The sequence below is a fragment of the Girardinichthys multiradiatus genome, chromosome 8 (genome assembly GCF_021462225.1).
Source record: "Girardinichthys multiradiatus isolate DD_20200921_A chromosome 8, DD_fGirMul_XY1, whole genome shotgun sequence".
NCBI classification, from domain to species: domain Eukaryota; kingdom Metazoa; phylum Chordata; class Actinopteri; order Cyprinodontiformes; family Goodeidae; genus Girardinichthys; species Girardinichthys multiradiatus.
Window position 1 is genome coordinate 24,461,263 of NC_061801.1, and position 26,181 is coordinate 24,487,443.

Here is a 26,181-nt window from a genome sequence, read left to right on the forward strand (position 1 = left end):
ATTAAATAAATACATTAATAAATGGAATTTTTTTTTAAATGAACTAATTTAAAAATACATATAATTATTTCACTCTATATTTTATAAATAAATGTAGAGTGTAAAAACTATATGTATTTTTAGGGGGTCGCAATGGTAATGGTTCTGAAATGATTTTGAAGACTTGTGCCCTAGTACAGGAGTTTCTAAACTTTTCAGCCTGTGACCCCCAAAAATAACAGAAGCTACATTTACATGGACATCAGTAATCGGAATAAACGGCCGATCGGACTAAAAATGTGTCATGTAAACATGTCAGTTGGAATATTCTGTTAGCATCTAGCCAGAGCGACTAGCCACTCAAGGTGGAAATACGTCACGTTGACGCAGGTGCACATGGGCCCTCAGCTCAGTTTGCCTCATTCGAAATAACTTGATCAGGTCAAGCGTTTACATGCACGTCGATCGGATTGTCAACCGGCATAAACCACCCCTCTCAATCGGATTACAATTTCATTCCGATCGTGCCGAATCTGATCAGAATATTCCGACTCACATGTTTACATGACACATTTTTAGTCCGATCGGCCATTTATTCCGATTACTGATGTCCATGTAAATGTAGCTTCTGTTATTTTTGGGGGTCACAGGCTGAAAAGTTTAGAAACTCCCGTACTAGGGCACAAGTCTTCAAAATCATTTCAGAACCATTACCATTGCGAAAGGCTTAAAACGCTATGAAAATCACTTTACGCCTGGCTTCACTCCTGCAGTTAACTAAAAATTCACATCACAAACAATGCATTTTATCCTTACTATTTTGAATCAGTAGGTTACAAGAAGTGTTGAAAAAAAGATATTCTTTCAATGTTAAACTTAAAAAACAGTCCACCTTCTTATTTACCCATTAAAAATACTTTATTTCATCAAGCAAATTCCCCTAAAATCAAATTCCTGATTGAAATGGCAAGATTACAGAAAAATCTAAATTTTTGAAAAATTGCATTTTAATGAAAGGCGCTTGCGGAAAACAGTTTTTATGCATATTACGTGAACACAACACATCATCCAAACAGTCTGCTGATGAAACTATTTAGTCATTGCTGAATGTTTAAAAAAAAAACACCTAAATGAATGATTAAACCTGCACAATTCTGCACATTACTTTTGTGTAAGAAAATATATATACGTCGATACAAACAATAACACTTCCCGTTAAGCTTCCAGAACACATTGGCTTACTCATAAATATGTTTTCTACTCAACATTAAATAATTGTGATTTTCAAGTCTTGCAATAGCTTTGCTTTTACCAGAAAAAGTGTTTTCTAATGACACCCTAAAGGGCTCAGTAGGTCACTGCATGTTTTCTAGTCCCCTCTCCGATTCTTGTATTATTAAAGCTCGCCTAAATGCTAACAGTGGATTGAAATGGACTCGGAAAAGAATTAATAAAAGCAATTAGAACACCAAACCAAAGCTATACTAGATATATAAAAAAAAAAAAGAAAATGAACCTTAATGTGAATTGTTTCATCAGCTTTTAAGTTACCAGAATCCACAAACTGGTAGACCAGATTGTTTTTTGTTTGATTATTAATCTATAATATGATAAAATCCTATTTTATCTACATCCATAGTCAAGATCAGATGTTGACGGAGTGAGCATGTTTCTTGCACAACGGCTTGTCTTTCTTGGAGAAGAAAGGCTGCCCTTCCAGGCTCGTGGAGCAAACCTGTGGAAACAGTCAAACATTTACACAGATGCAGGATTTATGCAGTACAGGTAGGGTTTACCAGTTTGTTGCTGAATGAAAAAAGTCGTCCCGGACTTACCGCGCACACAAAACAGGTGTCATGCCAGGTGAATCCCAGCGCCTCCAGGAACTTGTCTCCGGCCTCGATGGGGAAGTCGCAGCCATGGCAGTTGGTCCCAAACAGGGTGTAGTAGTCTGATTATTGCAATTACAGAAAACTTTAGTCTGTTTGTACAATGACTTTCCTGATTTAGCATTAGTAGGTGTTCTCTGTACCTCTTTCACAGTACGGCTGTCCATCCTCCATGTGAAACATGTTGCCTCTGATTGGCTGGTGGCAGGCAGCGCAGACAAAACAGGCCACATGCCATGTCTGCTTTAGGGCATTCATGACTTCCTGCATGGAGAATGAAAAAGCAAGAGAAGCAATTCCTGAAGTTAGTACTGCATTAAAGTAAATATGTTCAGGGTGTGTTTTTAGAACAATGTAAACATTTAAATCAATGCTTTCTTTTGTAAACAAAGGTTCAAAATGTAGAAAAACTGAGGTTCATATAGTTTTCTTAGAATTATTCAATAAATCTGCTTAAATGTATATAACTTAAATTTGTGACACATCGACTGCTTAACATCAAACAAACAATATTAAGTCGTTTTGTTGTGACAAAAATTGCAGCTGTTACAAAATAAATGCACTAATTAGTGAATATGACATAGAACAGAAGATGATACTGGCGTTCAGTGTGTACCTGGTAAAGATTCATAAATATTGTTAAAGTAAATGTAAATTTTTTTGCAGCAGCAAACCTCACAGTGAAAATGTTTGAAAAAAAATGATTTGAGTACATTTATCCAGTAGAGAAAAATGTTAGTAGGAAATAGTCATTTTTAACAAACCCGCTGGTGGCACAGCTGTTGCTACCTCCTACAAACATCTCCGGATGGAGATGGACTCTTGGAAATACCAGGACATGTTACATAAATATTAGGTTTACTCTACCAGTCAACTAAAAATGTGTTGTTGTGAAACAAACTATTGACCAAACCAGTCCTTTTCAGTCCCCAGACCTAAATCCTGTAGAGAATCTGTGGGGTGAGCAGAAGACAAGAGAGCATACCAGAAGACCCAGGACACTGGACAGTGTAAAGAAACTGTGCAAGGATGCAAAGATTCCCTTCCTCCGAATGATCCAACAAATATGATATTATTGGGGAGGACTTGGTCCTGTCCTACTGGTAGAGAGGTTTGACCAGCAGTTGTACCACTAGTGATTCTGTTTAAGACAATTTCTTAGTGTGGGATTTTTTTCAGGTTTTTCTAAACATATCCAATTTTAAAGGGCATAAATGATATAACCAAATGTAAAAATGAACTATTTTCCACCAAGATAGAATAAACAGTTGACATTTTCTTTAAATTTATAGGTACTAAACATCTGGAGACAGACATTAATTGGTTTCAAAATAAGCAAACGAGGAATGATTTTATTTTGTTGTTTTTTTTACACCCACCCCGAGGATCTTCTGGTTGCAGCTGGCACAGGTAGGAGCAAAGAACTGCTCGTAGCAATGCACACAGTACACCTGGTTCTTCTCTTCAACGAATCCCCGTTCTGCCAGGGAGGAGTGGCAGTGAGCGCAGTTGAATTCCTCCGGGTGCCAGGACATGCCCATGGCCACGAGGAAAGGGCCCCTGGCGGGAACAGAGGTGAGAGACACATCATTCAAAAACAAAAAACACCTCAGGCGAAATCTCGGTTTAAATGTCATGGGTGCACACGCAGTTGTTGATGTACCTGATGACTTTGTTGCAGTTGCAGCACATCGGGGTGCGAGTACCAGCAGGGATGTGCTCAGCACGCTGCACCAAAGAGTTCAGATCCTCAGGATGCGGCTGTGGATTGGGGCGGTCCGGTCCTTTCTGTGGAGGACTGACTATTTTGCCAAACGAGGGACCTGCTCCCACCTTAGCAAACCCTGAAGCAGTGAAGAAAAGGGTTTGGTTCCATAGAAAACACAATAAAAAACAGATGAGAAAGCAAGGCTGTGAAAGATCTATAAAACGTTCCACTATTAATGTGCCTCAACAATAATAGTTAAACAAACAAAATAAAGATAAATGTGAGAAGACTAAATGAGCATTTTTATATGTGAGCAAAGTTCTGGAGGATTATTGTTTTTTGTCTAATTACAATATATTGTCTAATATATTGTAATTAGACAATATATTGTCTAATTACAATATATTGATCTCTACATTGTGACCCTAGCAAAAATGTCTAAAAGTCCTGATATATTTTTGTGTACTGCAGTAGAATAATCTCACAACTTTATTCTCAGTGCTATTGTTTTGTGGGGGGAAAACATCTTATATATAAACAAAATAAAATAAAAAAAACAATGGTGCCACAATCAGCCACACTCCCAACACCTCCTATAAATTCAACTTTTCAAATGTATTCTAGTTTTTAAATTGATCAGATTGTTAAGAAACATTTAAATAGTAAAAACATGATATGACAAAGAAGCCCATTGCTCATAGCCACACTACTAACTGGGAAATATTTGAGAAAAGCAGATTTATCTTCATTTTCACAAGTCCAAAAATTACTACTCTCCTAAACCTGACCAAATCTATATTTATGGAAAGCACTGAAAATGTTTAAAATGTAAATATCTTGCCATGAGGCACAGAGAGGAGGCTAGTAACGAAGAGGGAAAAAACATCTCCAAAGCTCATTTTAAGAACTGCAGTAAAACTGTTTAGTGTGAGATGCTGCTGTGATGAAACAAACATATACTATTTTGTGGCTTTTTACACATCTTTACCAGGGGTGCTTTATATTTTACCTAAAGCCAACTTAAATCAAAATTCAAAGTCCATGTGGAAAAAATTCATATTTGTACGCCTGAAGCATTTATATGTAACAACAGAACCTGTTTGGTGCTATTGCACTTCTGATGACCTCTTGTTCTGCAGGTTCTAATGTACTTTATTTTATTCTTTCCATGCAAACAAAGTGAAAAATGTGAACATAAACAAAAAGTTTAAAAAGTAATCCTTTATAGTTTCTAGATCTTTTTGGGGGACAACACAAAGTTTAAACAATATTTGCTTGAACTGACTCTAAATTCAATTTGCCTATATTCCTTTTTCATTCAAAGAAATAACATGCAGCCAGTAGAAAATAATCACATGCATTTGTTTGATTTCTTTCAAATTCAAATGTGAACATTCAAAACAAGTATTCCAACGTGAGTAAGTTATCAGCAGTGTCCTTTGAAAAGTATTTCTTCCATTATTTTATGACAGCAGAGAACTGGACAAAGTAAATGTAATTCATTTTTTAGCAATTGCATTACATGAGATGTTTGTAAGCAGCAAAAAAGATTTTGAAATATCGCAAAACATGTCTAAAGATGTTTTGGGTCCTGCTATAAAACTCAAGAGTTCAAACTCAACTTTTTGTAGTGTCCAGTCTCCTTTCCTCCCTAAGTACCAGCAGCTCCACACATCTCTTCACACAACTCTTAAATCTGGAACAAAGTTGCATTTTTAAACCGACACGGATGGCTAACTTCTGAAAACTACTTTATTCATGGTAAATAAATGAACAAGTTGAAGCCTTGAGCAATTCCCTTAAACGAATGAAATTCATGCCTGTGTGTGTTAATCTGATAAATAACAGGCAACAGAAGATCACTGTGTCCTCGGCCTCTCTCCCTCTCTGTGTGTGGCATTTCTTAAGGGAAAACCGGCGGGGAAACACAGTGCATCTGTTCACGTCTGAGGGCACACTTGTTATTAGTATTACTAATAATGACGGATGCCTCCGAGCAAATATTTGCACTGGCCAGCTCCAAGTCTCGTGGCAGGGATTGCAGCATTTCATGAGCTGCTTTCCCAAAAAATAAAATCCATAATTCTCACTTTAACAATCTATTTGACTGAGGGGATCTTGGGAAAAGCCAATAATCTGAGCTCATTAAGTGAATACCTCCAGTTTTTATAGAGCCCATAATCTTAAATGGCTTAGTGTCAGGTATTAAACCTGCTATAAAGGTTATAGCTGAGTAGGGGTGGTTTAAAAGGGTGAGGCTGCCCTCTACAGGCTGAAAGAAGAAACAGCAAAATGGTGGCTTTTAGAAGTAGAGGGGTGAAGATTGTACCTGAAGGACCTCCAGGTTGGAAGGAGGCTTTGTTCTGAGCGACAGGAGTCTTAAATGTAGAACCAGGGACAACACTGCCATTCCTTGGTGCTGCTGCAGAACTGGAATATGTTTTTGCAGCAGGTGATGTGTGAACAGCCGGAGTGATTTTGTCAACAGCTTCTCTACAAAAACAGATGAACACTTAATATAAAGACACGCCCATAGAAGCGACAAAACAAACACTTGTTAAACTCTACAGTTTGATAGTCTTGCATCTTTCCTGACAAACAGAATATCATCGAGCAGTGTCAGCTGATTCCTGTGGATATTTGTGTTTTAATTGCTTCAAATAATGAACAGCTATACCAATACAAACCAGTAGAATTAAACTTGAATACAGACTGGTTACATTGACTCGGCAGGGTTGGGTGTAGGTTCGGTTGTTCTAATGCAGGCAAAATATACTTCAAAATTAAATTAAAAAAATGCTTCGTCTTGCGAAAGTATTCATACTTTTTCCACATATAGCACAATATAAACTACTCAGACACCCCTAAATACAATGTAACCTTCAGTTGTCATCTAGTTAGTAAATAGAGTCCATCTGTGTGTAATTTAATCTTAGTATCAATACTGCTGTTCACACCATCACTACTGTGAAACATGGTATTGACAGTATCATGCTGAGGGAATAATTAGCAGGGACAGTGTTGATTGGTAAGGAAGAAAACCTGTTACAAGCTGCGAAAGACTTGAGACTGGGCAAGAGATTCACCTTCTGGAGACACAATGGCCACAAATATACACCCAGAAATAAAATGGAAAGATTTAGATCAAAGCATATTCATGTGTTAGAACGGTCCAGTCAAAGTACAAATCTAAATCCAATCCATTCTATGGCAGGTCTTCAAAACGGATGTTCACTGATGCTCTCCATCCAATCTGACTGGGCATGAGCTACTTTACAAAGAAGTATGAGCAAAGATTCCAGTCTTTTGCTGAGCAAAGCTGGTAGAAACATATCCCCAAAACAGTTGCAGCTTTCATTGCTATAAAATGTGACTGTACAAATTATTGATTCAGAGCCGCTAAATAAAACCACATCTTTCATATTTGCATCTGTAAAGTAAGTACATTTCCTTCGTCTTCCCAATTATGCACCATTTTGCGTTTTTGTACAACATTAAATTATTGGTTGTATATACATTGAAGTCAGATGGAGCCCAATGCTAATTTTTGGGGTCGCACACTAAAACCACTTTATTGTACTGTTGTCACCTTTAATGGGTGTGTGGCTCACTAATGTTGAGGACAAAGAAGCATTTGCAGGAGAATATGCCCCAATATATGCCACACGTGCAAGTCCCCACTGAATATTTATTTCTTTGTCAACATTTTACAAGAACAAAAAAAAGGCTCTAAAGTTGATTAGCTTGTTCAGTTGTAAATGCATTTTGAAGAGTGAATCCTTTGACATCTTTGCTTTCTAACCACCTTTCTTTACTTTACTGTCTCAAGACGATATGGTTAAAAAACGTTTCATAAAACCACATCAACTGATCTTTTCACCTACTCAGATATATATCTTTACAGACAAGGTTAAAAGAAGAAATAAAAGACAAGGAGATAAGAGGAAAGCAGAAAGGAAGAAGTTTATTCAGAAAATAGATGACAAGATCAAAGTTTAGAAGGGAAAAAAGCAGACACGTTCAGTAAGTTCAGGAAAATAAACAGAAAATAATGGAAGCTCAGATTTACAGAATGTGCAGCCTCTGTAAACATATTTATCTAAATGCAGAGATTTGCTTCCAAGCCTGCATCAGATTTATATGAAATAACGACTTTTAGATAAAACAGTGTGAGAGGAAGTCAGTTATGGTCATAAATCTAACATCAGACAAAACAAGGCCTTTACTACTGTACATTTAGCACTCGTGCTGAAACACCGTGATGCCAGTCTCTCAGCTTGTTGTACTTGTGTCCTACAACTTCTGGGTCCACCTTGCCCACTCTGACTTGCACAAAAGGATGGAATAAAAATAAAAAAATAAAAAACAGGAGAACAGTTGGATACTTAAGGTACAAAAGGAAACAGAAATGAATTAAGAATAACCACAGGAAAGCATAGAGACTACCTCTAAAACAATAGCCTGGGGGAAAGTTCTCTGTTTATAGTCTCTTAACTTGAGAAAAACGAGAAACTAGATTGACTTGTTAGCAAAATTTACACTACAAAAAAAACACAAAACCTGTCAACACTACCTTCCTCTGTACGCTATGAGATGTTTCCCATTTAAAAGACAATTAAACAGTACAATAACAGCCAGGATCAGGGAATCAATCTTATTTTAATTCCAAATCTCATGGAAAGACTTTTGTGAATATTTGCCGGGTGATTATAAATGAAAATCTCCAAAGATTCAGATAAAATCTTAACAAGTGTTCATTCAAAATAGATTGCCATGTTTTGCACGATGTCAAATTTTAGTCAAAAGCAGTACAACAGAAATCGAATGCATTTATTATTCTCTATCAGTCTAATAAAAGCACCACTTACTTTTTTCCATTTTCTGGCATTTGTTCTGCAAGAGTGAAGAAAACAAAGCACCAGTGAATTTACAATATTATGCAAAATAAGTGCTCAGTTGACATGCAAATTGATGTATATATAAAAAAAAACAAGCTTGCTAGGAGGCACCTGTCAGATGGTGTTTTTTCACTGAATCAATGACGTCACTGATTGAACTCCACACTGCTCTTAATTTGAACACGTCGTTTTCAATTATTGATTCATTCACACAATCAGCAACAGATACATGCCATGAATATTGGGTCTGTTGGTTTTATATTCATCAACTACACCTACTTGTAAGTTATTTGCCACATAATTTCAACTAAAAACAGTGATCGATCTTAGTGATGCTGGACTGCTACTATTTTTAACATAACTGTGGGCTGTGAGTAAATTTCATTAACAGTTAAAATACAATGACGAAATTGCTTTATTTATATAGAAAATAAACTCATTTTTCATTGTGTGATGGTGTAATCTACAAGCACTGTGGAGTTATGATGTAAATCTAATATCCAATCAAAGAAAATAATGAAAAAAAAGCAAGAAGTTGTTTCAAACAGCAAAAACATTTTGAAATTTCCCAGTCATCGAAAAAAGGTTGTTGTGTAGTATGCTTTTTAAAAAATGTCTTTTTAAATTTCTTTAAACTGAGCTTGGTGCTCACCTTTCTCTGTGCCGGTCATCTGTGCGAGGATGCGGAAGGAGCGAGACTGGGAGGTCCCGGTCCGTGGGTGCCAGTCCTCCGTGTCCTCAATCAGACGCTTCTTGCTGGCGTCGCTCAGAGGGGACTCCCTCTTTTCAAGCTCCACATCCACTTTCCTGTACAGCAAAAAGGAACATAAATTGGTATCACAGAAGAAAATAACCAAACAACTTGCGTTCTTGCTTTAAGTGGTTATCATCTGGATCACAGATGTCAAACTCTAGCCTTCAAGGGAGGGTGTACTGCAACGTTTAGATGCATCTCTGCGTCTACACCCCTGAATCACATAATTAAGTCACTGTGACAACTCTGTAGAGCTTGAGGGAATTAGGAATAATTCAGCCATTTGATTCAGGTGTGTTGAGGTGCGCTGGGTGGCTCAATCGGTAGAGCAGTCACACCACGCGCAGAGGCTTTCCTGGGTTTGATTTCCGGTCTCGGGTCATTTGCTGCATGTCTTCCCCTTCTCTCTCCACCCTCTTTCTCATCAAACTACTGTTCAATAAAGGGCATTAGTGCCAAAAAAGGTGTGATAGACTTGGGACACATCCAAAAGATGCAGGACATTACATGCTCACTGTAATAATAACTGGCCAAAGGTAGGGGGTCTCTATTCTTGGTGTCTAAATATGAGCTCAGTTTTTAAGGGATAAAAAAATATATATAAAAATGTTGGAATTGTTGCTTTTTCAGATCAGCTACTGCTATAGAAAAACAAAAAGGAAAAAATGAGAGCTGAAATGGGAGGAAGTTGGAAGCTGATTGTTCACTACTTAAAGTCCTCAGAGCTGCATAGTAATAACTGCTTGTGTGTTAATTGTGATTTCTTTGGGTCACGATTCACTTATTATTCCTTTGTTTAAAAATTCTCTAAAAAAAAAGAGCAAAGCTTTTTTGTGTTCATGTAACACAAAAAAAACATAAAGGTTAAGGGGTTAAATAAATAGTCGAGCACCCTCTAAATTGTTTTGCCCTCAGATTTCCACAAAAACAACTAAATTAAATGATTGCTCCATGTTTCCTGCCAGACGTTACAGATGTCATGTAAAGCACAACACAGGGTGCAACATAAGAGATGCACCAATAGATTGGCCAGAGCCTAAAATCACAATTTTCCCTACTCTCACTGTGACTGGCGATCAACGTGTCAAAAACAAAACAACAAATCAGAACATGGTTTTCTGTTTTTTAAATTATATAGTCCATATTTAGAAAAAAAATATATAATAATAATAATTGAATATTAGGAGCGAAAAGCATAATCAGTGCATCTCTACAAAACACGACTGTATTTGATGCCATAAAGTGCTCTCCCTGAAGGCCAAAGAAAACAAAAAATGTGCAGCTAGTAGAAACACAACACGGCCTAGCAGCGATCAAATCAGATAAGTACCTCCTAGGTGTAGCTGGAGGTGGAGCTCTGCAGGGCAATAGGGGAAGTATGTTGAGGGGAGAAAACAAACAAAAGAATCCCATGTTCACAGACACAGACAGAAAAAAGTGAACAGAATTAGGAATTTGGCCCTACTGTTAGAACAAAACCATCAGCAAAAGAATGAACATTACCCCAATAATAAAACTGCATAAAATGCACTTACATTAAAGTAATATTTAGCAAATGTCCAGCTAGTGAAAGCTACATTTAGCTAATTACATTACCTAAACTGAACTGGGAAATTTTATAAAATGGGTAAAGTGTGAGTTAGTGTTTCACCACAAGGTGGGAGTGATGTGCTTTCAATGTTAAACCTGCTCTTTTCCTCATAAAAACGGTGTGCTATTTATTTTCAATGTTGACATGCACTCTATAGTATCCACATGCTCTCTCAAACAGTGAGTGGGTTTATCATCGTAAGTTGCAGAACTCGGTACCAAACGCAGATGCCCGTAAGTACATGAATAAACATCCGAGGCCATCCCGCCAATCCGTGCCCGGTGAGGTTTTAGATAATGAATATTTACTGGCTTAGTAGATGAGGTTTGTGAGGGTTAGCTCAAAGAGGTGTAAGCATGTCTTAATATAATCATAACTCAGAAAGATGTGAGGGCTATAATCACAAGCCACTGCAGCAACCACATTATCAATCATGTCACTAACTTGATGTTTGTCTCTTCCTCATCCTGTGGGAAAAAAAAAAAAAAACGGTACATGGAACAGAATTAAAGCCAAGAAGGAAGAGGAGAAGTGTGGTATGAGCCAAAATTCCCTTCTGAGAGAATGTGCATCAACAAAAACACAAATCATAAAAGAAAGCATGCAGGTTAGGACACAATGACTCACATGCACATACAAAAACTAGACTCCACATCTTAAAGGGTGAAATGCAGAAGTTTAAGACGGATGCCAGAAGAAAAGAGTTATAGTAGAAAGACACCAACTTTGAAACAGTTCCACATTTAGTCCTTAAATTTTTACCATTTGAACCTTTAAACCCACTCTAGCTCAGTAAAGTAAAAGCCAGAGTGAGCCAACATCTTCCAGATGAAGCCCAGTCCTCCCAAACTTTGCTTCACACTTAAAGTTGACATCAAGCATCAGTTTGATACAGGTATCAAAGTTTAAAAAAAAAAAAATGGCTTTAAAAAAAACCTACATTTTTCCATCTGTCTGAAAGCATAGGGTAGTTAAGCACTGCCTGTCAGCTGGCTGAAAAATGACAACAAAGACAAAAACTGTCCAAGTGTAAATATTTCCAGAGATGAAAATCTCAAACAGTCATGGTGTGGCACGCAAATAAATCAAATACATTGTTGTTTAAAATCCCTGACGGCATGATCCAGTGAAGCTGTGGTATTTTCAGCCAATGTTACAACAAGCGAATCAAAATACTGGGCATGCAAGGTTAACAATATCTAAAAAAAAACAATTGACAATTAACTGTGAAAAAAAATTATAGATCCTCTGTTTTATTGGTTAACTTCACTGCAGTCTGATCTTTTCTCCAAGGACAATAACTTACTTCCTTAAAGTTGCCAGTTCCCTGTTTTTTTCCATGTGGTTAAAAACCAAAGTCTGGCCACAGCAATGTTGATGCTGTTTGGTTTACAACTAAAAATCTGGTCTGCTAAATATTAGAACCTTGACAGTTTGTGGTGAACTGTAGGCTCCATTAAACCTTGTGCAAAGAGGTTGTGTTAAACTATGAAAAAAGAAGAAGAAATTCTTATACAGAAGGCACATTTAGCACTTAAAACTTTCATGTCCTGGATTACTGAGAACCTACGCCAGCATGAGAGGAAATAATAAAACAAATACAACATCTCTTCCCGTTTCATCTGATTGTTACACATAACAGAAGCTATGCCACCAAACGGATCAAATCAGCTCAGAAAACGTCCTCCAGCAAAGCCAGAACTGAAACCAGCCACTCTGTCTCTTGCTAGGACTTTAAAAGATAATTAAAAACAAATACACCAAGTGTGAATTTAACCAATGTCAATTAGGATTGTCCCTCTCCGTTTGCCAAGACAAGACAGCATTGTGTAAAACAAGCCTTGTTTTTTTTCCTATAATCAGCTGCACACAAATTTTGACGGGTGGTTTCACTGTTTGCTTTTCAAATTACAGAAATATTTTGAGGTGAAGAGCAATGGAGCACAGAGTTTAACATGGTGGAGATCAGCATGAGGACCAACACCACAAAAATGTCCAACAACACAAAGTCTTGAACTACAACTACCAGGCCTGCAGACTAATGGAAACAGTAACTGGAAATGGATCGCTTATGTCTTAAGAGAAAAGTATGAAACAGGAAAAAAAACAAAACATGAAAACCTTGCACCTACCCATTGACATGCTCTGAAAGGCCCTGGCTCTCCAAAAGGCCTCGCCTCTGTCCAGTAGCCACTTCACAAGCATTGACATTGGAGTACAGGTTGATAGGTGTGTTATAGACGGAGGGCTGCGGGACATTAGGATGGGAGGGGGGGGCCATCACTTTGGGTGAAGATGAGGAGTTCGATGAGGTGGATGAGGCAGACGGGGAGGTGAAGGCGGAGCGGCCGGGGCTGATTTTAGGAGCCAAGTTTACTGCGGCCGAATCAGAAGCAGAGAGGCTCGACTTCAGAGCAAACGGAGGCTGTGGAGGTTGAGAGGGAGCGGCCGGGGTGAAAGCTGATGACTCGGAAGGAATAGACGCAACTTTTGGAGCAGCTGGGGAGGAAGAAGCAGGAACCCCGCTGCCGCCCCCCCCAAATGCCCGAGCCGTCTTGTTGTACAGAGGAGAGGGCTGGCTGGGTGGCTTGGTGTATGTGGTGCTTGGTGCAGGGTGAGTGATCGGCACAGGCTTAATGATTTCCTGAGGCTCTTCCTGGATGGAGGTGAAGACAAACATGCACAAACAGCAAATCCACAAAAATCCCATGCACTAAAGCTAGAATTCACAGCACACACACAAAATAAACTGTGCTCTCATACGGGTGCACAAATCAAGTTACATCTCTTCCATACAGGCTCAAAATGTGCTACTCAGGTTGTTTAGTTTGCCTCGCAAAATTATTCAAACCACTTTTTTCCAATTTGTAACATTACAACCGCAAACATGAATTTCATTGGGATGTCACACAAAGTAGGACATAACTGTGACCTGGTAGGAAACGGATACATTGTTTGGAACTTTTTTATTTTACAAATAAAAATCTGAAAATTGTGGCATGCATATGTATTCAGCCCCCTTTAATCTGACAGCCCTAATTAAAATCAAGAGCGACACACTGCCTTCGTAAGTCAGACAATTAATAGAGTCCTCCTTCGTGTAATGTAATCTCAGTATAATACAGCTGTTTTATGAAGGTCTCAATAGTTTGTTTGAGAAAAGTAGAGAACAATAAGAGAGGTTAAGAGTGAGGTTAGGTTAAAAATGAATATTACAAGCTTTGAACAAGTCACAGGGCGCTGCTCAATCTATCATCTGAAAATAGAATGAGTGTGGCACGACTGTACACTACCAAGACACAGCCGTTCACCTAAACTAACAGGCTGGACAAGGAGAAAATCCATCATAGAAGCAGCCAAGGGGCCGATGGAGGGGCTGCAGAGATCCACAGCTAAGGTGCTAAAATCTGATGACAAGACAACTATTAGACTATTGCTTACGAAAGAGTAGAAAGAAGAAAGCCATAAGAAGTTCCACTTCAAGTTTGCTACAAGTCATGTGGTGACACAGCAAACAATGTCCTGTGGTCAAAGGGGACCAACATTGAACTTCTGAACCAACATGCAAAACATGGAGTGGAGGAAATCCAACACTGCATATTACCCTGAAAACAAATTAGTGACTGACTACATATGATCGCCACACATTTCAGATTTAAATTTTATTTAAATACTTTGAAAACCATTTATAAATTTCCTTGCACTTTACAATTATAAAAGGGATTTTCAAAGAGTGTGAATAATGTTGTAAATCAACGAGTACAAGTACAGCCATTTCATTTTTTCCACATAATCTCAGAAGGGTTGCATGAAAAGCCTAAATACATGCTTCAGACGCAGTGTTAAGTGAATGTTCGCCTACATACCTTGTGCGTTTCCTCTTTGGAGACAGTGGAGGGTCTGTAAAGACAGGAGAAAATAGAAGTTATTGCACATGCAATACTTACAGTTTATTGTTTAATCTTAAGTGTTTGGCAAAAGGTTAAATGCAGTTTGTTAACTCTGCCCAACTTTATTTGGTTTGCAGAGGAGGAAATTAACAATAGTCAGACAGTCCCCAATTTAGGTCAAAAATACCTTGTTTGCAAATTTAACGTCTGCAGTTTTTTTTGTTTTTTTTTGCAAAGACACATAAAACACTGTACTTGAGTTTTTGTATTAAAGCTTCACTCCTTAAAAGGTCCAATATAAATATGATTTACAGTACAGCCAAAGCAGCTGCTACATTTTAAAACCATAATGGAGGTTTAAGGTGGTCTGTTTGTCTCTTCTTCCTTCTTATCTTACTCTGGAGATGTTCAGAAAACTGAAGAGCATCCAACACAGCTTTCATCTCCTCTTTGGTTTATTCTTGATACTGTTGTATTAAAGTGTTGGACCTTGTTTATGAATGTGCAACACAATCCGTTTTATGTTAAAGACAAAGTAAGTCCCCATCAGCAGTTTAAAGCACTTCAAATGTATGGCTACTTTAAATAGTGATAGGTTTTATTAATTGCTCTATATTTGAACTCGCAGATGTGTCCCCGTTTTCCTATAAAAACAAAGACAGAACCAAAGTGAAAAAACAGACATGGATGTAGCTGGTTCAGGACCAGGATCTGTGGTACATCTCCTGGCTTCCTTCCTGTCCCTATCAGGACAACAGTCCACAAACTCACACATTTCCTTTTTGACTGAACTGAAGGGCATTAACAGAGCCCTGTACCAGGTTGTTAAACAGCACCGCCCTGCAGAATCAAACGTCATATGTGACCATGCTTCCTCTTAACATTTTCCACTCAACAGTTAATATCCAGCCTGCTCATTTTCCAATGAACTGCACCAATGCATTATTGTAATTGCTTATGGAGAAACACATCTCCGCGCCAGGGAAAACAGTCAAAGGTCTAAAGATCAAACGGCATAGCCTGTTTTGAACAGAACCCCTGTCTATAATAATAAGGCAGTATGTATCTGCTGTCAGTGTCCCAGGCTGGGGCAGCTGGGCGGATTCTCTCTGTGTCTCTCTTTTCCCAGAGCAAACTGAACAAACACTTGACAGGGTGGTCCCCTCGACATCTGTTTAATTCAGACCCACTGCTGTCCGGCTCTTTGTGTAACCAGACCTGCACTTGTTTTTCTAGAAGTGGACATTTAAAGAGTATAAACTGGTCCGTCAAGCGGAACATCTTTTTTTAATGGCAATATAGTAGTCCAGCATTTCACCATCAGACTTTAGGTAATACATATCCCTTTACTATGCCTAATGAAACTGCTACTGTTAACTCAACGCATTAGTATTACAAACACAATCAAAACACATCAAGTGTTATACAGAAACACGTTAGCCTTGCAATGACAGCAACTTGCAGAAATCTTCATATGCATTGAAACTTTTCACATTTTGTCACTTTACAACCAAAAACTAATTTTGTTGGGATTGTATATCATAGAGCAACACAAAGTGATGCGTTTTTTAACGTTTTCTAGAAATAAAAATCTGAAAAGTGAGTTTTTAGAGCCACCTTTCGTTGAATTAGATGGAAAGTTTCTGTGAACATCATTTTTCAAGGCTGGCACAGATTCTCAGATTTAGGTCTGGACCTTTATGTTCAGGATCACCAAACCACTGTTTGAAGGTGAAATTTCACCTCAGTCTTAAGTCATCTGCAGTGTGTAACAAGCTTTCTTCGAAGAATGCCATGTATTTAGCTCCATCCATTTCCAATTAACCTTTCCTCTGACGGCTGATGAAACGTATCCCCAGATTGTGACGTTGCCACCACAATGTTTTACTGAAGGGACAATGTTTTTAGGGTGATGTGCAGTGTTATTCTGCTAGATAGCAATTTGCATGTCGGCAAAGTTCAGTTTTGATCTCAAATGAGCAAAGCACATTGGTTTGTTCCCTACATGGTTTGTGGCAAACTAAAGACAGAACTTTTAATGAATCTCTTTCAATAATGGCTTTCTTCTTGCCCGATATGTGGAGTGCTCAGCCTGTCAGTTTGGGTAGATGTCTATGTCTTGGTAGGTTTGCAGTCGTTCCACTTTCTGATGATGGATTGAACAGCGCTCCGTCAGATATTCAATGCTTGGGATTTAGCTTTACAATCTAACTCCGCTTTGAACTTCCCCCCAACGTTATCCCTGTCTTGTCTGGTGTGTTCATTAGTCTTCATGATGCTGTTTGTTCACTAATGTTCTCCAACAAACCCCTAGGGCCTTCACAGAGGATCTGCTGGATTTATAGTGAGATTAAATTACACAGAGGTTTACTGCATTCAGCAATTAGATGACTTCTAAAGGCAATTGGTTTCACTGGATTTTATTGAGGGAATATAACAGTAAAAGGAGTTGGATTAATATCCATAATGCAGTCTTCAGATTTGCATCTGTGAAAAGTGTTGAAAACCTTCTATCCTTCCACTTAATTTCATGCTACTTTGAGTTGGTCTATCCCATAAAATCTCAAATTACATTTAGGTTTTATCCAACAAAAAAGCATTAAAAGAGTTTGAAGTAAAATCAGAAAAGTTTAATGCATTCTTAATGTATCTGAACAGAGTCATTATAGAACAATGCCGTTACTATTTTGGTTTATATTATTTAAGACTAGCTTCATGCTTCTCCAAAGAAGATAGTTGCTTTTATCTGTTAACCTTCTCAGGTATTTCAAAATAAGTCCATTGTTCTGAGAAATCCTGCCCCCGGTGAAGAAATAGTTTGGTCAGAACATGTCTCAATCAGAAAGATTGCTACATCTTTTTACAAGCTTTCAAAATAAGCTAATAAATATATGTCAGAAACAAGTTAGAGTACGTTTTGGGGGCAAAAAAAAAAGTGCTGCATCTGATGGTGTTCATCAGTGCATGTTTCTTTGTGTACCGACCCGGACGTACCGCTGCAGCTTCCGAGAATAAGGAGGTTAACAAGAGCAGCCAAGCCTGAGGGCTGAGCACGCTGACGCATTTCTACTCTGCCTGTGTCTCTTTAAGGGGCCAAGAGAAACAGTCTGGCATATGGCATTTGACTGAATGATGGCGAGCCTAATTGACAACTTTCTCAGTACAGGCTTGTGGATTAAAGGCTTACATTTCTTTTTCAAACAAGTAAAATTGCTCACATATGAGGAGCCTCTCATTTTTCTTTCATTTCAAACAGTTTTACGTGATAAATATTTTGGGATTGTTCAACAGTTTTGTATAAGTGTAATTAAATGACCGTCAGTAATCCTGTGACTCCAATCATCTGTCTCCGTCTTGTGCCGTGATCTCTAGTTACTGTGTACTTTACTATATTTAAACTTAGGCATATTGAGAATCAGAGCTTGACAGAGTTATCATGAGATATGCAGGAAAACATGGCCGAGGGGCATGTCAACTAATGATAGAAAAATTCCTTTCACCGGTTTCATTGCTATAAACCACTGTGGCAAAGTAGCAAAGTCTGTGCACAAGGTGTCTACAACTTTCTGGGGTTGCTCTCGTCAGTTTTCTACACTTATTGTGCACAGACGAAGCATGGCCCCTAACCGCCTTCAAGGTATGCCAAGTTTCGGTTTTAAAACTGCTAACATTTTCTTGAGGTAAAGCTGTTTTAAAACTAGAATGGGGCTTATAATAAGATGCCAGTGAAAATACCAAAGGGACCAGAGTTTTGCCAGCTATACAGTATGAAGAATAGTCATTTGGCGATGTGCAGTTCCCACCTGCTACTGCACACTGGGAGTCAGCTGGCTGAAAAAAGGCAACTACACTTTTTCCCAGCTTACAAGGATAAGATCAGCTGTTATAACAGCCGTTATTTAACAGTGTAATAATACATTTCCAGTCCCATTGAGATTAGAGAGATTATCTCTTTTACGAGGCAGACGTGGAAATATTTCTGGTCAGATAGAATATGGTCAGTCATGGTGCAGAAACTAAAAGAATTTCCACACACCACTTTGATTAAAGCGGGGTGCCCAACTCCAGTCCTTGAGAGTGAACAAACATGCAACTTTTGGATGTATCCCTTCTCCAAAACATCAGAATCAAATAGCTGAATTCCCTCATCAGCATTCAGTCATGCATCTCTGCAGAGGCCTTGTAACAAGTCATTCATTTGGCTCAGCTGTGTTAAAGAAGGGATGCACCTAAAAGTTGCAGGTTAGTAGCTCTCAAGGATTTGAGTTGGGCACCACTAGATTAAAGTAACGCTGTTTTAAAACTACACTTGGCAAGGGATGAGCACCATGTCTGTAAAGCAACAGCCTGCAGCCTAGACTCACTAATTAACCAGCCAATATCAGCTTGTAAGTCCAAATTTACTCTAAGGAACAGGAGGCAAAAATATATAATGTTCTGTGCAATAAGGAAATGAAAACCATTACTGAATTTAGCAGCTTTTTATTCAATAGTATTGGAAAAATCTTCGATCAAAATCAATACTACAGATTTTAAATTACTCTTACTGCCTGTCATTACTTTCTATACTGATTTGTTTTGTCTAAGGTTCATCAATTGGAATCATTGGATTTTTATTTTCAAGCCATATCTGTTCCACTCTCTGAAAGACCTGGAAGTATCACAAAAAAATGGGGAAAAGAAAAAAATCTAAAGTGTGCTTTTAAAGGATCATTGAATACCTTCCTCATTTCTGTTAAGTACAATCAATGAAGTAATTTAACATTTTACATTTACATGTTTGTGGCTCAGTGGGTAGAGTTCAATTCCAGCTTCCTCCTGGTTTATGTGCCCCTGAGCAAGGCACTTAAACCCATAATGCCTATTTATCTGCATTGATGTATGAATGTGAGCGCACTTGTGGGTGCGATTAGGTGAATGTGGCTCTGGTGTAAAGCACTTTAAGTGGTCATAAATTCTGTCTGTTTAGCAGTTGTATATTTGATATTGTAATATCTAATTGATAATTGGTGAAAGTAATGTGATTCGACAGTCTTTATTTAGTCTTCTTTAATCTCTCATGGTAGGTTTATGAACAAAGCTGCCAAATAAATCTTCACAAGGTCAGAGTTGACCATTGTCTCTGGCTACATATTTCACAACTGCAATGAACAATGAGTGAGAGGCGACTGTGGTTCAGTAGGAAGAGTAGTTGTCTTGCAATCAGAAGGTTGTGAGTTCGATTCCAGCTTCCTCCTGCCATATGTCAATGTGCCCCTGGGCAAGGCACTTAACCTCAAGTTGCCTACCGAGCTGCGTATCGGTGTATGAATGCTTTAGTGAGTGCGATTGGGTGAATGTGGCTCTAGTGTAAAGCACTTTGAGTGGTCTGTATGACTGGAAAAGCGCTAAATAAGTTCAGTCCATTTACCTTTTGCATTATACTACTTTTTCAGGAATAACTGTTCTTTTTTTATTTGTAGAGTTTTTTTTAATTAAAGCTATGAAATCGTAAGAATCCTATACCAGCCCAACCCTAACACTCACTCACTGCCCAAAGGTTTGAAAGAAAAGTTTAAAACCTCCACCCCAGAACATGCTAACAGTGACAGAAACATGCTATGTTACACCAGTGTAAACACTGAGCAGTATGCAACTGGACTGCTTGCTGTTGCTGCCGGTTGCCTGGATACGTCAAACACACAGTTGTCATCATGTGAGCATGTTTAGTGATTATGTAAACATGTCAAACAGAAGCATTCTGTGCCCTTTGTATCAGCAGTACCAAGCTGATTGAGGTAGTTTACTGTATACCCTCAGTTTCTTTTTGCCTCCTTGTGCCTGTGAGCATGAGAACTCCTGTCATTTTGTCTAGCCAGAATTTAAGTGAGCTTTAAAGTTCAAGCTGCAGAATCTCCTAAATCCCAAAATAATGCCTCTTCGTTTTTTGCTTTACTTTCAGCCACCAAAGTATATCTGGCTGAGAGGGTCAGGAGTCTGTGGGGGCTCTGAGTAGTGAAACTGCCCTCTATTTTACCCCATGTACCTGTAGCTCATTGGGTGTAGAGTAACTGTGGGGATGTGTATGAGGATGCCTGCAGATCAAATCCAGAACCTCGTAGGAGGTTTGAGATCAAGTTAGACAAGATTAAAGGTGTGCAATTCGAAAATAAATAAGCCCGAGAAATGTTGAGGTGAGTTATGTCATTTCCAACGATTATCTTGTGATTCATTTTGACCTGGAAAAAATGTGAAACATTCAAAAACAATAATCAAAATAATATGCACAGGAGATAAATGCATTAAGCAACAGAAAAAATATAATGGTCCAACCATGAGGCTGACTTTAAAAAAAATAAAAAATCCATCATCTTTGAGGTTTGGGATCAAGAAGAAACCAGCCACTTCCTCTTGGACATGGTGTTTCATTGCACTGCACTGCATGTTTCAATGAAAATAAATAAACATCAATTATCATACTTTCCTAACCCTGCTTCCCACAGCCATCTGGTGACTGACTAGCAGCTAAACAACAAGATTTCCTTGATATTAGAATAAAGAGAACCAATAAAATAAACTGGAAAGTGCTGCTCATAGCAACAACCAGACACAGATGGAAATTTGAAACCTCAAGAACCAGTCAGTTCTGCTAAATAAACACAATGTGTAAACAAAAAGTCGGTAATAGAGTCCAAGCTATAGATGTTTACAAAGAGTGAACACCTGTAACACCTTAAAGTTGTATTGACAAAAACATTTGATGAGGGTTCTTGTTAGAATTTTATTCAAGTCATGGTTTCATAATCTTTTAATAGCGTTGCTTTAAAGCTGTTTGTATTATGCATTTTGATTCTAAACGTGATGTAATTAAGCTCATTTTGTGACGCATTATGTCCTTTCCGGTCTGCCAAGTGTGTGTCATTTATGATGCATCCCAGCTTTTATATATTGCATGTGTTTTGGGAAGAAGGGTGAGGAATTCACTTTTCTACTGCATCATAGGAGTAAGGCCCTGTTTACCTGGCATCAGTAGAGAGGTGAAGGTGGTGTAATTCCCCCACCATGCCACTACTTGGTGGTATGTTCTTCATAAATCAACAACATTCGCAAACACTTCCTGCTTACAAAACCATACCATTATTAGATTCAAAGGAGTGAGCAGCACAAGTACTCTGCGTTCTGTCATTGTTCTTGTTGATATCTTGGTCTTCTGTGGGTTCTAAACTGGTCAGCAGCCATTATATTGTGTGTGTGCATATTACGTTACAGTGATTTCAGTCATTCTACATGTGAGCCAAGGCTTCCCCATAAGAATGTCTACACGACAATGGCGATCGGGTGGTTTTCAAACCATTACACTCTGGAACCCGTTCTCAAATTGTGCCAAGTTCAGAGAAAACCTGTGATGTTGCCGCGTAAACGAACAGTAGAAACACAACAAAATGTTTCCATTTTCACAAATAAGCTTAACCTGCAGCATTACTAGCAGTATGCTTAACAATTAGTACAAACATGGGATTTCAGCCAATTTAGCTTGTTCAGACTCAACATGTCATTTGTTTTGATTTACCTGTTAGATGGAATAATGGAATTACAGCAGGACAGGGAGATACTTACAGAGTTAATTTCCTTCCCAGGTGAAAACATGTTTACCCCGACTCTGACTCAGAAAAATTCATAAATCAGACAGAGCTGTTCTAGGCTCATCGAAAAAAAATAAATCTTTGTATGCATTTGAGCTGAATGCTTATTTTTCAGTGAAAATAAATATTGGGAATCTTTGTTAGAGTTCACAAATATTCAGTATTGTTGGTGTTTAACACCACAGAGTATGCATACAGAACTTTACATTACATGCATATCTTTCCAAATTTAATTTGCAATTACTACAAATGCAAAAGAAATGTGTGAGCTAATTTAAACATTAGTTCCCAGTACTCTCCTTTAAATAAATATCAATCTAAGAGTGTTTCTCTTTAGTCAGGGTTTTTTTACACTCCTCCAGATGGTTTGGAAACTGAAGTGTCTTTTTAAGGAGGTGCTTGGAGAATGTAATCTATGACAAAGTGACATAACTGGGCGAAACTGTCTCATTAATCATTTCCTAGGACTCTCGCTGTGCAGTTGTAATGTCAGCAGCCTTATCAGAGCTCATCGAAACCATAACTTACACACAGAGAGAAGACGGGAATAACTGTTGTTTAGAGGAAAATTATTTGGTTTTCTACTAGTTTTGCTGCATTTATATTTCTGGGTTTGGGGTGTTTTAGAACACAATATTAGTAGTTATTTATTTGTTTAGGTTAGAAGACTTCGGGCCAAATCATACCGATTTCTTCAAAAACACTCAATAAATACGATGTAAAACATTAACAAACAACACAAACAAAACAGACCACAATTACGCACCATTTGTAACAAGAAGACCTTTGTTGTTTCAAGGTTAATTTAGCTGTAGTTTACTTGCTCCATAAGACCAGAAATGTTTGATGTTTCATTATGCATCGGCTACACACAGCAGATTATATACAGCTGTGGGACGAGACTATTTTCAGATGGTTTTCCCACGATTAAAGCAAAGAGGCTCCTTTTTCCTTTGATGTGGTGATGGAATGACAGGACCGGCAACGCAGACTTTGAGTTTTGTTGTCAACATGTTTTACAGCTTGGAAAGTGTGCGTGCTTTGGCTCCATTGGTCTCAGTCTCACACAAGAGCGACTGTTTGCACATTTGAAATATGGCTACCTTAATGATGCCTTACCTTAAACTAGGATGCGGCAGACCACATTATCATCATTATGCTGCCTTTTTGCTGTTAAATGTCTTTAAAAACCATCCTAGAGCTTTTTCACTTTTTCTACTTTGTTGTCAAACTTAGATGTTTTAGAGCAAACTAATATCTGCATCCAACAAACATATTCTGACTAAATACAAAAACAGAAGCTTCCAAACCAACCTGACCATATGTGAGAATTAAAACCTAAGAACTGCTTGCTTCACCATCGGTGAGAGCAACTGTGTGCGTGCTTTTGACTTGTAATGGAGACTTTTATGTTGAAGGTAGAAGAATTGTAGCCCACTCTTTGCCCACCGTTTTATTTAAGCCAAATTGTAGTATCTTGAGCATGAACAACATTTCTGACATTATGCCAAAACATCACAGTCAGATTTAAGTCTGGACTTTGACTAGACCACTCTAAAACCATTCAGAAGTGGAGAGGCTTGTTTGCTTTGGATCCCTGACCTGATGCATAACCCAAGTGAGCTTGAGCGTAAGGTCAAACTGATGGCCAGACATTTTCCTTCAGGATTTTCTGTTGAAGAACAAAATGCATGGTTCTCTTAATTAAAGCAAGTCATCCAGGTCCTGAAGCAGCAATGCAGCCACAAATCATCACACTACCACCACCGAATTTGTATGATGTTGTTTTGTGTTGCAAGATGTCTGTATGATGGGTTTTTTTCTGCTGACATACTGTGTTATTTTGTAGTAACACAGTATGTCAAATGTAATGTGACAAACACCTTCCAAATATCACTTTTGCTAGTCCACTAAACATTTGACAAAAAATGTTGGGGTTCAAGATCCTTATTTGGAAATGTAAGTTTTGGGCTTTAAAATCTCTTATGAGTCCAAAGCCCAAAACACAGCCTCTTTCTTTTTCTTAAATTATGAATGGTGACCTTAACTGAGCCTGCGTTGTTGATGCACTCTTGGAGTAATTTTGGCAAGCCAGCCACTCTAAGTTGACTAATGAGCCATGTTTTCTGTTTGTGGATAATTTCTCTGACTGTCGTTCACTGGAGTCACAGAGTCTTAGAAATGGCTTTGTTACTCTTTGTTTATCATCTGTTCTGAAATGTGTTTGGATCAGGACCTGAAGGGTTGCCTTTTTTTTCCTACTTTGTGTTTTGAGGCAGGTTCTAATTAAGTGATCTCTAGATTCTGGCAGTAATCAAGCCTTGTTGTCACAAGTAAAATGGAATATGGCTTTCCAAACAAATGTGCATAATCAGAAAAAAACTATTTAAAAAGAGGGATAATTATTTTGCCACATAGGGCCCGGCGAGTATTGCTTTTTTGCCTTAAAAAATTTGAATAATTTGAAAAGTGCATTTCCATTTACTGAAATAAAATTTATACATTTATAAAAAAAGCAAAAAGCAAAAATCTGTCAAGTGGCAGATACTTTTTCAAAGTATTACCATATTCAAAAATCATATTTTTCATGTGATTCCTTCTTTAAGTGAAATAAACAGTCATTTTCATAAACATAGAATATTATTGAAAAGTTAATTTGCTCTCCCGCAGCAGATCAATAAGTCCTGGTGCCCCCCAGGGGTGTGTTCTATCTCCACTCCTCTTCTCCCTCTTTACAAATGATTGCACCTCATCGGACTCGTCCGTGAAACTCCTTAAGTTTGCAGATGATACCACTGTCATTGGACTGATCCAGGACGGTGATGAGTCCGCATACAGACAGCAGGTGGATCGGCTGGTACACTGGTGTTGTTAGAACTACCTTGAACTGAACCCACTCAAGACTGTGGAAATGGTGGTGGACTTTCAGAGAACACCATCCCCATACACCCCCCTTACCATCCTCAACAACACTGTATCGGCCGTGGACCACTTCAGGTTCTTAAGAACCACCATCTCTGAGGACCCGAGATGGTCTTCACACATAGACACTGTTCGGAAGAAGGTCCAGCAGAGACTGTACTTCCTGAGGCAACTCAAGAAGTACAATCTTCCAAAGGAGCTGTTGGTTATCTTCTACACTGCCATCATTCAGTCTGTCCTGTCTTCATCCATCTCAGTGGTTTGGCTCATCCACAAAACAGGACAGGTCCAGACTGCAACAAATAATCAGGACTGCTGAGAGAATAATCAGGGCTGACCTTCCCTCCATCCAGGACTTATACAGGTCTAGGGTCAGAAAAAGAGCTGCTAAAATCTCTGCAGACCCCACACACCCGCACATAAACTGTTTAGTTTTACCTTCAGGCCGCTACAGAGCACTGTTCGCTAAAACCAGCCGCCACAGAGACAGTTTCTTCCCCCAGGGTGTTTCTCTGATTAACATTTAATAAAGTACCAAACAACCTCATACTGAAATCGCAATACCACCTTGTATATGTGTATATTGTATATATGTATTTAAGGACATAAGGATATATGCAGAATATAGCTTATAACGCAAAACAAAACCTAAACAAAACCCAGAGAGCAAAGTGTACCGGAGTCAAATTCCTTGTATGTATATTCCTGTATGTACGAACTTAGCAATAAAGCTGATTCTGATTATTTCAGTAACTCAATTCAGTGAAATATGTAGATTAATTACACACAGATTGATGTTTTCAAGCCTTTAATTCTGTTAATTATGATTATTTTCTACTTACAGCTAATGAAAACAATGTTTAAGATTAGAATATAAGATCAGACAAATAAAAGCATTTTAATACAGAAATGTGGGCCTAATGAAAAG

General features: G+C 38.3%; 1 protein-coding gene across 3 annotated transcripts in view; it reads right to left on the reverse strand.

The window, feature by feature from the left end:
* Positions 1-872: 872 nt before the first annotated feature.
* The window catches only part of pdlim5b (PDZ and LIM domain 5b), a 48,043-nt gene continuing 22,734 nt past the window's right edge, over positions 873-26,181 (reverse strand). Inside the window, exons 4-14 of one of the 3 annotated variants that reach the window (XM_047372943.1) lie at positions 14,686-14,719; positions 11,264-11,286; positions 10,559-10,585; positions 9,127-9,281; positions 8,445-8,469; positions 5,906-6,069; positions 3,532-3,712; positions 3,248-3,428; positions 2,012-2,132; positions 1,815-1,930; positions 873-1,714 (exon numbers count right to left, since the gene is read on the reverse strand). In XM_047372943.1, the coding sequence (XP_047228899.1) occupies positions 1,625-1,714; positions 1,815-1,930; positions 2,012-2,132; positions 3,248-3,428; positions 3,532-3,712; positions 5,906-6,069; positions 8,445-8,469; positions 9,127-9,281; positions 10,559-10,585; positions 11,264-11,286; positions 14,686-14,719 (1,117 nt within the window). In that variant the 3' untranslated portion in view covers positions 873-1,624. Of the gene's footprint in view, positions 1,715-1,814; positions 1,931-2,011; positions 2,133-3,247; positions 3,429-3,531; positions 3,713-5,905; positions 6,070-8,444; positions 8,470-9,126; positions 9,282-10,558; positions 10,586-11,263; positions 11,287-12,951; positions 13,476-14,685; positions 14,720-26,181 lie in introns of all 3 variants that reach the window. The other 2 variants (XM_047372942.1, XM_047372944.1) reach the window with 2 other exon arrangements.